Source organism: Etheostoma cragini, chromosome 22 (genome assembly GCF_013103735.1).
Source record: "Etheostoma cragini isolate CJK2018 chromosome 22, CSU_Ecrag_1.0, whole genome shotgun sequence".
NCBI classification, from domain to species: domain Eukaryota; kingdom Metazoa; phylum Chordata; class Actinopteri; order Perciformes; family Percidae; genus Etheostoma; species Etheostoma cragini.
In genome coordinates this window covers 14,117,113-14,134,499 of record NC_048428.1, presented here as the reverse complement: position 1 = coordinate 14,134,499, position 17,387 = coordinate 14,117,113, and the positions used below count along the sequence as shown (strand labels likewise).

Below are 17,387 nucleotides of genomic sequence, written 5' to 3'. Positions count from 1 at the left end.
CTGACTGTGTCAATGCCTTCTCTAAACAGAGTATTTTAAAAGGTGTCATGCCACACAAAACCGTTTTTACTTGCATTTTTTGGAATATGTTAGGTCCATGTGTTGTTATGTCGTGAATTAAATGTGAAAATGAACTGTTACCCCCTCTGTCAGCTCTAGCCATTGGAAAGAAATAAGTGGAGAAATCAGGCCAATTACAGAAGCTGGTCAGTCTGATGCCATGTTGCATGAGCTCATTACTATTTATTAGCTTGCCTTGTTGTGCTGGGAAAAAGATACTGATAGCCAGGCTCTCATTGGCTAGCTCTTAGCCAATCAGAGTCAAGCAGCTTAGCTCATTGATTATTAATGAGAACTGGCACAAATCAAGCTGAGTCTTCCTGCTGGCTTTCTATACCACACTACAATGATTTGAAACAAGGTAACCAAGGCCTTTTTCCACAAAAAAAGTTACGTGAGTCCATGGTAGAACTACAGACATTACCCCAAAGTACTGAAATACGTGTGGCAGGGCCACCTTCAAAAAGGAACACGCCAACTTATTGAGACTTTAGCTTCTTCACCGTATCCCCCAGAGTTTATAGTTGATACATACCCTTCTCATGATGAAAAGCAGACATGACAGCCGTTGCATTGAAAGGCCACGGTCAGAAATGTCTGCTGCCGTACAGACTTCTGGGACCTGCGGCTCTCCGGCCTGTCCCACTGTCACTTTGCTGCCCTGACATAACAGCTAGGTGACATCAGGTCACAGTACCTTCCAGTTTCTTGCACTCACCACTTCTGCCTAAAAGAACATGCTCATACCTTGGGTGTTAGTACATACAACGGGGATGATTTACATCTGGTAATGTGAGATGTTGCTTTTTAAGGATTCGAGGGGACGTGCAGAGTTGACCACTTGAGGCTGAAAGGCAAGTCTGGGAGTATCCCAAAATACTTTTCCTGGTTTACACAACCACCGTCCTCTCTCAGTAAGTCCAGTCATGACAGGATTTAGCCTGGGCTAATAAAGTTCTGTATTTTAATGAGGTATTGTGGGTTCAGTCCAGGCCAATCAACCACTCTGGCCATGTCACAAGACCTGCTAACTTATCATCTCATGCCTACATTTGTCCAAGAAAAAAAGACTAGCTGTTGGAATGCATTTTGCTTCTACATCAGGAAACATGCCTGGAAAATTGACTGTATTGAATGTATGTAGTTGAACTTCATCTTCTGGGAACCATGAATGGCAACCACTTTTTAGTACCAATCCATCAAATATACTGTATTGCATACATTTCTTTTTCACTGGGTGAGTGAAAACTTGGCGTTTGATCACGTGTCACAGCATCACTAAAGTCATTAGGATTTATCCTCGGGCCGCCATGGACATCTGTACCAAATTATAACCTATGGCCGAAGGGGTGTACTGAACTCTAGTGTGGCTAATTATCACAATCAAAACACAACCAAAATGATCGTCATCACGTGAAGTTCAATTTTAATCGTCATCACGTGACGTTGAAGTTGTTCAATTAACGAATTAATGAGTGACTTTTTGTGCTAAAAGAGTTTTTTGTTTCACATGCTACCATAAGTCAATATGAGTTTTATATGAATGAAGAGCTTGAAGCTATTAATCAGAAGCATGTTACTGCCATAGTGTCCTCGGAGTTCTTTCATTATTCACCGTCTACATATCTCTATATGACATAATCCACTTGTTAAAATTCCCAATAACAACTAATCTCTGAGAAACAATATCTTAATATTACTTTAAGGTGGATTTACACTTTGAATATGCTCCACTCTGATAAAAGACAACCCACGTAGCTGCGTCAGTCACAAAGAGTGATCAAGGTGATCTGATTGCATCCTTCCTGCACACAATCAAAAAACCCTAAAGGGTCACTTTGGTTCACTGCAGCATATTGTAATGCTCTAAGAAAAAGGTTGCAGAGTGCAGACAGTCATTAACATTCACAGGAGAGGAGGAGGAGGAGGGAGGGAGGGAAGCAGGGAGGAGGTGGCAACACAATGCAGCATGCAAATTCAAGGAAATACTGTAGCGGAAAGAAAAACCGCAAACCTGCACTTCAAGTCCCAACTCCTACTAGTGATCCATCCAGTTTATCTTACAACAGTAGGCGGGATTACGCCAGAATAAGCACTGAAAATTGAAGCTTATCCCTCCATGTTAAATCAAATTGAAGCCTATGAAAATGTTTCCAGACACTAAAAGATGTTAGGCCATCAAAGAATATTGAAAAATGGGCAGGATATGTGTGGTCTCTATATATTTATGACCTGCTGAAATGATAGCCGGGCAGTAGCCAGGTGGGAACAGCCATGGTATGAAACTGTCAAGAAGATTAATCCCTCTCATCTGGCAGCAGCGCACCTTGCAGCTTCAACGGGTCACCTCCTGTGACATCACATCCTGGTGCCAGGCTCACAGTACCCCTAACAGGGCTGTAAAAGAGGGTTTATGAGATGCCCTGTGGGTCTCCTATGGAGATGAAATACCTCTCCTCTTTTAACAGTGCATGTTTTGACCACAAATATAGCTTTCCTTTGCTTTTCCATTTGTGACTGCTTTCTCCACAATGCTGAATTTTATTCTCATTTATTTTTTCAAATCACTTTCTCATTTATCAATTTTCCTTTAAGCTACGGCGAGAGACTCTCCCAGAGATGGCATAAGTACAGCCATAACTTGATTATTACTAAACCACATAGCGAGTAATTTGCCAGGCAGAGCCCTCGCATGTATCCTCAAAAGAAATGTCAGGTTTCAGAGATGAGAAAGTAAAGACCTCCCCTTAACAAGGCTTTTTAATAATTAACTTGCAGGCCACTTTTTCGAAGATTTAACTGACAAAATCCAGACTATTCTTCTCGTGTGCATGTTGCCTAATATAGAGAAGTGACACAGACCAAGGGTTGTAGTGAGGTGCTGATCACTGGAGGTAGACCTAAAAATAAGAAATAAGTGCTGACTCCATATGCATATGACCTTTGGGCACATTTTTCTTATTTCCATGTGTACACTGTCTACCTGCTGCTCAAGTTAGAGGACAAGTGTTACCACTGAATTACTGACTTTCCGAGCTGCTGTGAATATGGAGGTGGAGCAGTTCACCGTCATGTGGTAAATGTCTCTGGTTGAGGATACAGCCCGGGCCGTGAAGACTCTAATTGCTTTTCTGTCGCCCTTGGCTGGATGCAACATATCATGTGACACTCGGTTTCACCCTCCTCGTCAAGACTCACCCCCTTAAATCTCTCAATCACCTGTGCCCCTGGGGTTCCGACTCATATGATCCAGCTTACCCAGGAGGGACACACACACCCATATTTGCACGTGTACATCAGCCGACCTCGATGTACTGACCATAGCTTCTCCACTCTCAGCATGTCACTGATTTTCAGTGCTGGGGGATTACCTCACAATTCTTTTTCCAAAGTCACACCTCAGAGCCTGGGGTGGACACAAGAGATAAACGAATCGTCTATTAATGATCCTCTAATGTCTCCTTCGACAGGGCACAGGAGTTAAAGGCAGGTTTCACTCAGGGAATAACATTTCCGTCTTCCTGGCACTGACCGATAACCCTGTCACATTATGCTGAAAGGGGATACTTAAATGCTGCAGCCAAGGTATACGGCAGTGGATTTTCCTTTCAATTAACACAGTCATCTGAACAGTGTAATTCCATACATCTCTAACTATAGTTCCTAGAGAATACAGCAGTTTTCTAATCAAGAGGTTAATGATTCGATCCTTAATCTACACATCCCTCATCCCATGGTCAAAGTGTTAAAGCGGCCATATTATGCTCTTTTCAGGTTCATAATTGTATTTTGAGGTTGTACCAGAATACTTTAATATGGTTTCATTTCCAAAACACCATATTTTTGTTGTACCCCACATTGCTGCAGATGCTGTTTTCCCCCTGTGTGTTTAGGTCTCTGTTTTAGCTCCAGAGTGAGGCATCGCACTTGTTTTAGTTCCCGAGTGAGGCATCTCCCTTCTTACTATCGCTGTTGGGAGTCGCACATGAGCAGTAGCTAGTAGTAGTTAGTAGCTAGTAGTAAGATCACATCAGCTAGAAAACTCTCTCACACTTTGGTCAGTGCAAGGCAGGATTAGCTGGGAGACTTCTTCTAAACAAGGTTGCACTGCAGAACAGGGACATGGTAGTCAAGTATGAGACATGTAGTTCTTTTTCATATTATGGTGAACTAGCCACCTCGTCTCGGCTAGTTACGTAGAAAGCCGTGCAGATTTTGAACAGCTCACCCGGAGACTTAAGGCAGAAGACATTTAGAAACCTGCATCTCACTCAAAACAGCATGGATAGTTTGAATGCGCCCAGAAGCACCAGAGACACAAAATAACACCCCAAATCCCAGAAAAAGTGATTTTTTCATAAGATGGGCACTTCAAATCAAACCTCGCTCTCAGTTTCTCATAGGCATGCTACTCTGAAAGCTGCTGAACACTTAACCAAGCCGAAAAGCTATGCATTATTTACACACTTAGCCTGTATCGGGCTATATGTGTGCCCGTGGGAGAATTAAGAGACGTATGATACTTAAGTAATGAATATTAAATACAGAAGAGGTAGTGCAACGACTTCTACAGCCAGTATGTTAACCGGGTTCATTGTAACAGCTTGAGTGCACAGACTTAGCCAGGTCTTGAACTGGCTTAGAAGAGAGCTTTCGGGATTTAATTTTCCATGGCATGCAAATCTGTCATTCACACATTCCATATTTATACAGTAACTAAAGATTATCAGCCCGGAAGTCCTAGTCTACAGATTTCTTGCAGCAAATTGAAAGTTGTTGCAGTTGCAATACAAACACTGAAGGCTTGTACAGTTTTAAAATAATTTGTATATATAAAAAAAAAGTTAGATTTTTTTATTTCACAACAATACTTTAGTGGTTGGCCATAAACACATCAATATTAGGGCTGTAATTTCTATTGGCCTGAGGATAGAAGCTCTTTCTGAGCCATTTCACACATTTTAGTTAATATAAAGTATTAATATTAAATCTGTATCTGAAAAACATTTAATTAGGGTAGTCTCAAATACTTAATCCAAAAATGCATCTTATGTACTGCAGTTTAACTGTACAGCGAGAGCCTTTGTGCTCAAGCTTTTGTGATCAAGCATTAAGTTTCTACAATGCACTATATCAGAATTAGTGTGCTTAAAAAAACACAAATGGACAAAGTCTCTACTATAATAACATCATGTCCCAAGACAGTCAAGGCGGGGGACATAATATTAGAGCACCAGAGAACAGAAAGTTTATGTTCCATAAACCGCCAAGGTAAAGTCTTCATATCTGCGCGTACTGCTAATAAAAAAAAAAGTAATGTGTCATTTTCTTATTACAAGACCAGAGTGCAATGTCATAAATCTTCTTACCTGTGGATCTGTCCATTCTTGTGTAAGTACTCCAGGCCTTCAAGCACATCTTTCAACACCGTAGCTATGCTGGCCTCGTCCAGGACGCCTGTCTTGTGCTCGCCTCGCGAGATGATATGCTTGATCACGTCCAGCACGGAGCCTGGATAATAACCACAGGACAGTGTTTGATAAAAAGAATTACAATAGCATGCTTCAATTTTCTTTGATGAAAACTACATTTGTCAACATCAACATCAGAGAGAAATGAAAACTATACAGCAGTCGAACTCTTTACAAATGGCTGGGTAAATAAAGTGTCCTGTTTCTGATGATCTAGCTCCACATGAGAAAATCAATGAGCAAATCAACTCAGGCTAGCCTGTATAATTTGTTAAGCTGTCTCTAAACTAAAACTTATTCTTGAAAACATAAACATCCTGTTGGATTGGCAGACATTCAGTCAAGATGATTACTGTATAATCTCATATTGTGTGGATGAACTAGATTGTCGGTACAAAAAGACCCTTTTCCAGTTCCAAGAAGATGGATTTCATTGAAAGAAAAAACAATTATTAATTAGCTGTGTTAAGACAAAATCCTTTAACCATAAACATCACCATGACTTTTTAATTTGGCCATGGCAAAACAAACCAATGGTGGAGAGAGATAACTCAGAACATACCATCGTTACCGTGGACTCTCTAAAAAAGGGGAAATCCACCGTTAAAAATAATTTAGGTTGTGCTAGCTATGATAATAAAAAAGTAAAATAAAGTCAGTATCTACAGGCACAGACAACTGTCTCAGCGTCTAAACAGCAACAAGACTCAAAAAGACAATGTCATTATGGGACATTTTGGACTTGGTCCACTGACTTTAGATTAGACTGACTTTGTATGCTCACAGGAGTTTTGTTTGAGGCTTTCCATCCAAATAAGTTTAATTTGAATGTTGAGCGCACAGCTGGTAGTCAGAAAATGTGTCCAGTTAAAATCAGAATGGCTGCGGTCAGTCATCCCACTATTCTGCAGCTACAGAGTAGCTCTAGGATTTTACTCTTGATGACAACATCATTACAGGCGGATTGAGCTCTACAGTTTTAGAAAAAAAATACGCTTTATGGGAATGCTGTTTCATGGCGCGTGACATGTGCCTTTAATGCCTTTGGAATTGGACAGATCTGCACGGAAGATAAGTGTGCATGTTAACATTTAAGGTTACAAGTTTAACTATTGCTTTGTCTTCAGTTGCCCAGGCTGAATGGGGAACGAGGGGAGCTCTGCTCTCTGACCTGGCAGGTCACCATGTCTCCATCAGCCTCTGTGGCACTTTCCACAGAATAAAGAACATCTTTCTGAAAAGAGGTTCAGTATTTGCATTTGGTATGGCTGAAAATTGGGCTACACGCTGGTGAATGGGGACAAAGCAGAGAAGCAAAAAGAATGCCACTTGCTTGACAAGCTGTATTGTTCTGCTGTCATACACAAACACTACCACACTGTCTGTCCCTACATTGCACACCCTCAGACACACACAAAGAGCAGCAGTTGCAAACATAAGCTGGAAATGCCCTGAAAGACTTTCCTAGATACAATTTCAGGACTAGATTGGTTGTGTTTTAGCAATGGTGCCAGGCTAATGGTGCAAAGACAATCAATTTGCTCAATCACTTTAGGATGTCTTCGCCAGCAGAACTCAGTCAAGCTCTGAATCACCCAGAGGAGCAGACGATGACGGGCCACCTGAGACTAGACAGTGTTATTGCAGAGAGTCTTAGACATCGCGAGACACAGAGGCAGAGTGAGAACAGATAGAGGGAGAGACGATGGGTTCAACGGGTTCTTCGTGCAGCGACACTGCATGGCAGAAAATGTGATTCAGCAGCAGGAGAGGAGGGACGAGAAAAGGTGAGAAAAGCAGCCTAGATGTAGATAGTGTGTCTGACATAGTGCATAAGTAAATTAATTAGAATGAAGCGAGGAGGGAGTGTAAGAGTGCAGCCTCATGTCTCTGATGTGACAGCTCTTTGAAGCTCATTGAGAAAAGGCGGTTTGTTCTCCACACAGGGTTCCCTCCTCTCTCAATGCTTCTGCACTCAGTCTGATGTTCATCTCCTTTTGAAATGGCAGGAGGGAGGAGAGAAGGTGACAATGGAGAAGGTACTGAGGGAAGGGGGGAACAGAGTCACCTAAGTGAGGGGGAGATGTAGTCCTAATGAGCCAACAAATTTACGTTTGATTACATGAGGAAGTGCCAAAGGAGCTAATGTGCGGGAATTTATCCTTGCTCACTCAACTGGATATGAAAAGTTACAGCCCTGCTTTATCTATACATCATTAAAATAAAAAAACTACACTTATTCTTGCTGAGAGTCAAATAAGAAGTTTGATACTGATGCCTGTAGATTAAGGCTGTAACGATATGTAATATGAAACCAAAATTGCGACACTCAGCTCCATGAACATAGAGTGAAAAGGCAGACTTGCGACACACACCTTCCAACTCCCAGAGTTATCCTCCCTGTCCAGATCCAACGCTACCACATCTTGAATTTCTATTAGTATTAGTCCTTTCAGTGCCTTATTCCTGTTAAGTCTGGTAAAATTAGCTTACTGTAAAGACGGCTAAAAGCGAAAGGGGCACCGGTAACGCTAACAGGTGCCCGGGAGAGTGAAGCAGACAGACAGGGGTGTGCTAGCTAGCACTTTTCCTCTTCGGTCCCCCTACAGGTTGGAAGCAGAATTGTCCATGACTGTTAGTATTATCATTTTTCTTTTGTCTCATTCGAACATTGGTTAATGAACCAAAATTTTGCAAACATTATTTTAAAGTACAAAAGAATCTTTGGTGTTGGCCTGGCTGATATTGAAATCCATCAATATCAAGAAATAAGGTCTTCGTTGTATTACTATGTTGCAAAGTGGCATGTAATCAATGACAAAACAATGCCATGTGGCAGAAAAAAAAAAAAGAGTTGTTTTACGTTTACTGAGTAGAACTCTTCATGCCTCATTGGTTTGTTTCAACATACTGACACTGACGGACAACTTAACAATACAAAGGTCCATTTTGCTTGGGGAAGACTGGGGCTTCCAAGACAAAACAACCTGTTGGCCTGGTTTGAATGGTGCCAATGGTCCATGCCCCCAGAGAAAGAGTTCATACAAATCACAGGGGATAACTTAGGTCTTGAAAGTTGGTCCACTGTAGAGCATGCAAAAGCGAAGGCAAATGCCAAATCTTCAATTCAGTTGCATGCTGGATTAGTCAAATCTCTCTCTTAATACTTCAAACTAAAACCGTCAAGGTGTAAGAGACATGAATTTAACTTCACTTCATCCAGCAACATTACCTTTACAGTCTTTTCATTGGCTGAGACTGAGCCAAAAGATGAGAGAGTAAAAGGGGGTATGAGGGAGGAGGGGGAAGTGGACAAAGGAGATGAGAGCTGGTGCCAACTGTGCTAAAGGTCGATGGGGAATGCCAAGCAAAGTTGGAGGGGGGAAAGGGAGGGCGGGGCCTAGGAGGGGCTATGGAGAGACATAGGTGGTGCAGAAACAAGGTGTAGAAGAGAGATGCCATCAAAACTTTTACTAAGGTACAACATTTTTAAAAGGAAAAGAACGATGTGCGAACAGAAGTAATGTTGCAGGTTAGAGTTTCATTATTTTGAAACTATGAAACTGAAGTCACCATCAGAGCTGTTTGTTAGCATTCTGCAATAATTGAGGGCCACATTATGATGTGAGAAATCCACTGGCTCCAAACTGGACAAAGTCTTTTCATATGCTAAATTGAAACAGTTAATAACAATCTGCCTTTTTAGCTGGATTCCACTCTTGATTGGCATTCGATTGGATTCGGCAGCAGGGAAGTTGATTGGTGAAGGTTGCACATTAATCTCCTGGGAACACATTCCACTGCTTACTTTGGCATGACTCATACTCTGTCCCAGTGGGTTTCACTGGATGTCTCTCTGATGTTTATTCAGGCAGTAACAGGCTCTAATGAAACAGTTGTTCATATGTCAGATTCAGAACAGGGATTTCTTGAAAAGCTCTGCACCTACTGCGCACCAGGTTAGAAAATTGCCCAATGACAAATACTCTTTCGCTGCGCAATTTTGGGAGATTTTAGTCCCCAATTTGTTAAATTTGAGGCATTAACATACAATGTTCTTATCTGGTTTTATAGAGAAAATACGTTGAATTTAGGGGGCAATTTTTCCCTTTGCCATCAATCATTTTTGACTGCCTGCTACAAAACTCAGCTTAACAGGTTTGGCCTTGAACTGAGATGCCAGAGAGGAAGGCCATCTTGATTGAAGATTAGGCCTTTTAGAGCTCTACTCATTTGGATGAACAACTTATAACATTAAGTCAAAAACAAGACACTGGATGAACATACCTAAGAGGCATTGCTAATTACTCCCTATTAACAATTTGTAAAAGTAGTTCAAGAAATCAACAATGTCAAATTCAAAATCAAAACTCTTATGGAATGGCTTTTTTTTTAAATCCACTGATGTTTTTGTGCAACATGTAAATTCAGCTTTTTTGTTGCATAAGCTAAAGTATGTAAATTACCACAAGATTAAAAGAAACGTGTTTAATGGCATGTTTAAGTGGCCTATACGAGACCAGTCAGGTTCAGTCTAGTAGGTATTCAAACTTTTACCACTTGTAGTGTCAAAAGGCAACAATACTTTTTTTTTTTAAGTACTTCTTATCTATTTTAACTTTTTAGCTATTTTTTTAGAAGCAGAGTAAGGATTTCCTACAATTTTTCCACAATCCTGCCACAAACCCCCTGGCAACTGCTAAACTATTGTGCCGCACTGGTAACTGGTGCAACATGAGTGAGATACTTTCTATGTTGCCAAACTAGCGTGATCTAGTTGTACAGTGTGTGGTGGTCCAACAGCATTCTTCTCTATTAGAAATGAGACCTATACTAGGTGTATTTATGTCGGTGCTTTGTCAGATCAACCGTCAAGCGGTTACATTCTTTCAATAGCAGGAGACACAAGCCAAGACAGGAGTCGGAGGGTGAAGGTTTCTTACGCTCCATCAAGCCAGAGAAGCAGACAGCGGTTGGCGTTCTTCGGGGCCGGTAGTGATGGTCTATAAACCCGACCTCATTTGAGGTCTGTCTCCATGGCAGACGTTGCCATGGCCATCATTTAATTACTCAGCCCAATAAAACTCAACATCAAGGGCCTCTGTTTAACTAGGATAAGGGGAACGCAAGAGGCCATTTTAAGTGGTGTCAGCTCCTGTGATGCTGGCTGTCTGCTCAAGCGTCGCTTGGCGGGCACTGTGCCCCCGCTGGGCCCAGCTGCAAGGCGGATGCCAAGCGGCTCATGACTTGAGTGTGTCTGAGGAACCAGGCATGCCACCTGGGCACTATCCGTTACAGCGGGACGCTGTTTACACGGGGGGCCTGAGAGGAACAAGTGAGGGTGAAAAGACAGTTTAGTCTGTGGATGTATTACTGAGCCCTTACAGGTCTGCTGTAAAAGCTCTTCTCCCTCAAAGGCTGATCCAGAACCACAAATACTTAAATACATTTGCTGGTGATAATAGAAAACGAACAAAACAATCAGAAGCAGATGCAACTGCTGCCTTTTGAGGTCTTTCTCTCCATGGTGGGCCTCCTCTTCATGCTCCTCTCACTAGTTAATTGCAGCGCTGCCACATGGGTGCCATGATACCGGCCTGCGGGCTGTTATTACCTCTGCCCTGTCATTAGCTTCTGCACTGTTTCTGAGTTAAAGCCCGGAAAGAGCTGCAGCTCACATGGGACACAATGAGGATCAGTGCTGTCACATTCCCTACAATCACAATTAACATTGCCGGCAGCAAGTAGCCCAGCTCTTCCTACTGCCCTTCTCTCATCATGAGGGGCCCTGCCAAACATTCTGGACCCCCCTGTTTTAACTAGGGCCAGAAGTTTACCCCAAACCAAACGTATTTGATGTGTTCAACTAGCTAATCAAACAGCGCTTTACTAGTATACAAAAACAAAATCAGATTGATATTTTTGCCTGTGCAGGATCTAGACATTCAGATGGAAAGGCAGAAGTCAAAAGCAACGTGTTAAATAACAGAGGATGGAAGAACAAAGCCTTGGAAGACACAAGCACTTACCACCACTGAGCAGCTTCATCACCAGCCACAGCTCATCCTTTACAACAAACGAGGTGTAGTAAGACACAATATTGGGGTGGTGACACTGGCTCATGGCCTGAATCTCTTTCTGTAAGAGCACAACAACAAAAAAAGAGACAGCGTGCAATTAATCAGAAATGTACAAACCATTAAGACGATCAAATGACAGACTGCTTATTTGCCATTGAGCTGAGAGAGCTGGTGTAATCGGACACTGTGTCCCATTATTATGTTGTGGAAATGGATTTAAGTTTTATATCAGAGCCACTGTATCTTTATTGATGCCATTTTTAGTCCCACTCCTAAAGCAGCAAGAAAGCAACTACTTTAGAGCTACTAACAGTTTAGGTGGTTGTGAGATGACCAATGAAACAATTTGCCTTCCTTATGTTTTCAACCATTACAGATAACGCCTTGTACCTAACTATTCTTATCTGGCCTCCACAAAAGGTTGTGAGAAAAGTCTGAAGGAAATAAACCAAAGACAGTCAGAATAATTGCCTATGCCTTTAAGGCTGCAGCTAGTCTTGAAATGTAGTGTAATGCTCAAGATCTAAATGACGTCAGTAGACAGAAGAGAAATAGGCTAGGTCAATATAATGCATATCTACACAGGAGCAAAGAAAACAGCCCATACTCAGCCCTTTACACAGCTATAAGCTCTCTTTCTGTGTGTGTGCTCGTGTGTGTGTAAAGCAGGAGAGCTGAGGTAATGCTGGCACAGAAGTCTAATCCATCACTTCAGCAACATGCCTCAAGTTATTTGAGGATAGACAAGCTTCCTAAGACAAAGAAAATCTGTCTGGCTTCAGAGTTTGGACCACTGATTCACAGAGGTTTTGCCTCCGTGTCTGCACTTACTTGACATAACGCTGGAACGGTTACTGGAGCCCCATACTAACGCACAGATCTCGGTTTTTGTTGCAATAATTATGCATACAACTGCTAAAGAGACACCTAACTGAAAAGGTATTCCTCTGTAAAATCACAATGCTTTAAGACTCAAATACACAGTTTAACCTATAGCTGAAAGGAGGAGTTGATTAATAGATTAGTAAATTTCATTTCTTTGGGTTTTGGACTGTTGGTTGACAAAACAAGCAATTTGAAGAGGTCACCTTGGACTTTGATGTATAAAATATTAGAAAAATGTCCACAAACAATGAACTGATCTATTGTGAACTCAATCAGCAGATCAATAGACAATGAAATGAAAAGTTGCAGCCTTAGTTCAATCATGAATGACATCCCTGCTTGGTCCACCCTTGGGTGACATATAAACTGCTATCATGCAGAATGTATTTTACAATAGCTACCTTTCATGCAAACATTTAATTTACATTAAACAAAAAAAAGTAGGTAAATTATTTGAGACAATACAATTATTTGATATCAAACACATCTAAGGAGTGATTATTGTCAAATCGCCTACATGTGTTGAGTACAGAGAGGTCCAGGGTGTGTTATCTACACATTGCCTCTTATTGTGTATTTTACCCCTTTTCCCAGTCTTTGTGCTAAGCTATGCTAGACATGTGCCAGATCTGCAGTATCTCTCTATTGGATAAACTGATGTTAAATCAATATCATTATTGATTTAACATTAGTGCAATATCAATATCAATCAATATCTTCTCATATAATTATGGATGTCACCATGAACGACCATATCTCCATAAATTTCAGTGTTATTTAACATAGGTGTGCCTCAAGCCTGTCAACTGGGGAACCTAAATAAGCTGAAAACATTTATTAAAAGGCGTTAATCAATAGATGCTTGTGGGTCAAAATTTAAGCCTGATGTTCCATCAGCATAAATCTTTGGCTTACACAATGTGCCTTAGCAGCAGTATGCCTCCGTCGCAGAGTCATCACTATCTTGCTGTTGTGTTTCTGTTGTGTCTCCTTCTGTCCGTATTTCCTTGCTTTGTTTTGGAGTGAAACATTTGGTCGCAGGGAGGGAGTGTGGAGGAGGTGCACTCTGCTTTCTTCTTAAATATAAAAAGAGGCTAGAACAGGCAGGTGGCATCATGATTCCGTAAGAAAACATTTGACAAAAGAAGGTTAAGAATATGAACCAAGTCCTAAAAGGCAATGGTGGAGGTAAAGTAAAAGTATAAATAACCAGAGACATATTTACTTAAGTAAAAAGTACCTGATTTTAAATGTACTTTAAGTATTAAAAGTACTTGCAAAATGATTTATTCTCTTAATGTCTCTTTTTCCTCTCTATCTATCTATCTATACAAATACACACATCCATCCATCCATCCATCCATCCATCCATCCAGTGTATATAAAATAAAACAAAAAAACTAAACTCTGGCCTGTCCTCGTGTAATGAACCACCCTTTCTTTACGGAGTCGCTTTTCGAGACGAACATTTAGAAAATGACAACCAGGCTGTAAACCCTCCGTAAAGCCTCAGAGCAGCTGAGCTCTCCTCTCTACGTAGCAGCAGCAGTCAGGGCCCCACCAGCGGGTTCAGCAGCTCTACTGCCCAAACGAGAGCTACAAGGATCTCAGTTGCTTGCCATCCCTGACCTGCTCACCCACTCCCACTTCAAGCCGGCTCGTACCGTACCTGACGGTCAGGACAACCTTTTGGCGGGTGGAAAAACTGATCAGAAAAATGTAACAGTGTAGAAATCTAGTGGAGTAGAACGTATAGATAATTGCAGCGAATTGTAACAAAGTAAAAGTCAAAAGTATGCACTACTGATTGTACTTAAGTAATGTACAGATACAGGAAAAATTTACTTAAGTACAGTAACAAAGTATTTGTACTTCATTACATTCCACCACTGTAAAAAAAAAAAAGAAAAAAAAAAGTTGGATATAGACTGTGCATAAAACCAAGTCATTGGACCATGAAAGGTAAGGTGTGTTTGAATGCACATAGATCGGTCCAGGACAATAGTGTAGGAGAAAAGGTGCGGCGTCAAAAAGTTTCAGAGCACAAGGTTCCATTTAGATTTACCAACAGGTGAGCCGACGCAACATTTTGCATCTAAATTAAAGTTGGTTATAATTATCAAGCAGTCTAATACCTTCCAGTCTGTCGGGCCAGACGGAGGGCTCTGCGGCTCCTCTCCCATATCGTTCTTTCTCTGGACACCACAGGCTGAGAGAGAACAATAATGATATAGCCTGTTGGCTGCTAACTGGTTTCAGTGGAGCCGAACCCCCCCCCCCCCCCCCCCCCCCCCCCCCCCCCCCCCCCCCCCCCCCCCCCCCCCCCCCCCCTCTGTTCTCAGCAGTGGAAGAGGAAGGTCATCACAGCTCTGTTGGCCAGGGCAACCCCAGAAAAGAAAAACAATGGGATAGCAGGGATGATATCGTGCTCTGGCAGTTGGCAGGTTTTCCCATCTTTTTTCAGCAGACAATGTGTGAATCAGAGATTCACTGTGGGGATTAGGTCACTGTAAACCTATACTGCAGCAAACACAGTGGAACTGTTCTCATCGCTCAAAGCCATTAATGTTACTTCCTTCTGTGTAACCTTCAATGAAGCCCTTGACATTTGATGACATGTTGCTTTGGGAAAACATGTTTGCAGGACATCACAACTTGGAGACGATTTAAAGTATTTCTGGATGATGAAATCTGCGAGTGCTGTCCAGTCTTGATGTCATAATCATTAAAGGTTCCTCATTCACATACTTCATGTAACTTTCCCTGCATGAAATCTAGCAGTCCTTTTCCTTTCCCTTGGCATGGCATGTGGGACACATGAGTCTTGACATCAGTTGTATTGTATGGTGATCTTCACCAAGAGATCCATACAAGCTCATCCAACCAGTCCAGAACAAATACCGGGCTTTTTTTTTTTCTTACAGCCAATTGTCTCTTTAGTAAAATTTTGCTCATTTCATTTTACTGCCAGTTGTAACTCAAAATGCATAAGTATAGGCCTAAGTGGCACATTTCTATATGTAACTATGTCTGTTAATGTCAAAAATAATAACAAGTGCCAATTACATGTGTCCAGAATCCAAAGTGTTTCCTTCAAACCATTATCATCCTCAACATCATATATCATTTCAACCAAATATGAACAGAAACTGGGAAATGCTTCTTCCGAAACAGTCTTACTGTTGGCCTTTGTGTTTAATTGGGGGTGTTGCGGTCCTAATCTCATCCTAATACACAAGCCACTCAGTGCAGTTTTGTTGGAACCATACAACCAGTAACCACCGGTGACACACCCATCTGTAACCACACACAAAGCAAACACAAATGGCTTCACTATCCAATGATTCCATTTTGGATTTATTTTTAAGTGACTGATGAAAGCAGAAGAAGAAACGCTTATGGTAACCTGTGTAGGACAACATTTAATAATAACCGACCATCTGTGTTAAAATCATAAGATGCATACCATTAGCATAGTATATGTGCATGAGTAAGCTGTTTACTGTACAATCTCCCAGTAGGGATTTCTTTTAACAATTAGGCCTTAGAGAAAAAAAAAGAAAGAAAAAAATCAGAGTGATAAAATACATGCTATTCTACTAGTCTTGCTTTGTTATTTAACATTCAATATCCAAATGCCAGTATATCATTAAAATTCAATTTAACAACAAATATGAATGAGAACCCAACAAGAAATATTGTTTGCAACACAATGAAATTATTATTGTCTACATTACAATGTTAATGTCACTATATACACCTGTTTAACAATACATGCCCAAAGGATGATTCTTTTTGACATTTTTTATTTTTAATCTTAGGTGAAAGCCTTTGGCATGAGAAGGAAATTTGTGGTTAACTTTTTTTGTGGAGGGCACATGACAGGCCTTAAATTTCATTCAATGACATTTGACCAGATGGAATGGAAATCATTACATTACATGCCATTTAGCTGACACTTTTATCCAAAGTGACTTAAAATTGCTATATTACACCTCTGGAGCAACGAGGGGTTAAGAGTCTTGCTCAGGGAGCATATTGGCTGATGTATAGTGGTGGGAATCCTGGGAAACAATTAGAACCCTGTGGGACATCTTCCCAAAGGCTGTGTGGTGTCTTTATTTATATGCCTTTGGTTGCTCTCCCTCATCAAAGTCATATGTCATATCCACTGCGCAATCATAAATATATAGATGGTTGAAAACACTTTAGAATAACCCTAATTATTAAATGGTAAACTGATAGTTAATTAAACTTTAGTTAATAGTTATTTTACTGTTAAACAAAATGATGATTTATAATGAAGTAAAGTTAAAGTAAAGTACTAATTTAAGTAATGGTAGAATTTGTTAGTTTGTGTTATTAGTTTGTTTAATATAAAGTTAGTGTCATCTAAAATAATGAATAATGCAAAAACAATCATTCCCTCCAACATCACAAATCAGATCGCAAAATTAAAATAACTACAATTAGATGTTATTTCCAAATTGTTCAGCACTATTAAAAAAATCCTTCAATTGGTTTTGCTTCCATATTCAATTCAGATTCTCCAGGTAATAGACCAGTCCACAGCATGCATGTTTCTATATTAGGCTTGATCTTTGCAGTATTTGCTGTGTAGGAGGACCTTGAAACTGAGCAAAAAATAAATGACCTATTGTAACAAACTGAATACAGCGCTGGGTCACAAACTGGTGCCACGGAACCACAGTGATGGCAGACACACAGAGAAGCCACTATAGAAGCAATGTTACATCACTATTAGTTACAGAGCCTATCACACACTCCCTATGACCCAATCTCACTGCAGCACGCACACAAACCCACATGCGAGAAACTACTGAGGGACGGCGACACCACCAATGTGCAATTGATCATGAAACTTGCAAAA

General features: G+C 40.9%; 1 protein-coding gene across 2 annotated transcripts in view; it reads right to left on the bottom strand.

Moving 5' to 3' along the window:
* oxsr1b (oxidative stress responsive kinase 1b) overlaps window positions 1-17,387 on the bottom strand; it is a 44,089-nt gene that overhangs the window by 13,693 nt on the left and 13,009 nt on the right. For both annotated transcript variants that reach the window (XM_034861665.1, XM_034861664.1), the window contains exons 3-4: window positions 11,561-11,669; window positions 5,430-5,571 (exon numbers count right to left, since the gene is read on the bottom strand). In XM_034861665.1, the coding sequence (XP_034717556.1) occupies window positions 5,430-5,571; window positions 11,561-11,669 (251 nt within the window). The remainder of the gene's footprint in view (window positions 1-5,429; window positions 5,572-11,560; window positions 11,670-17,387) is intronic.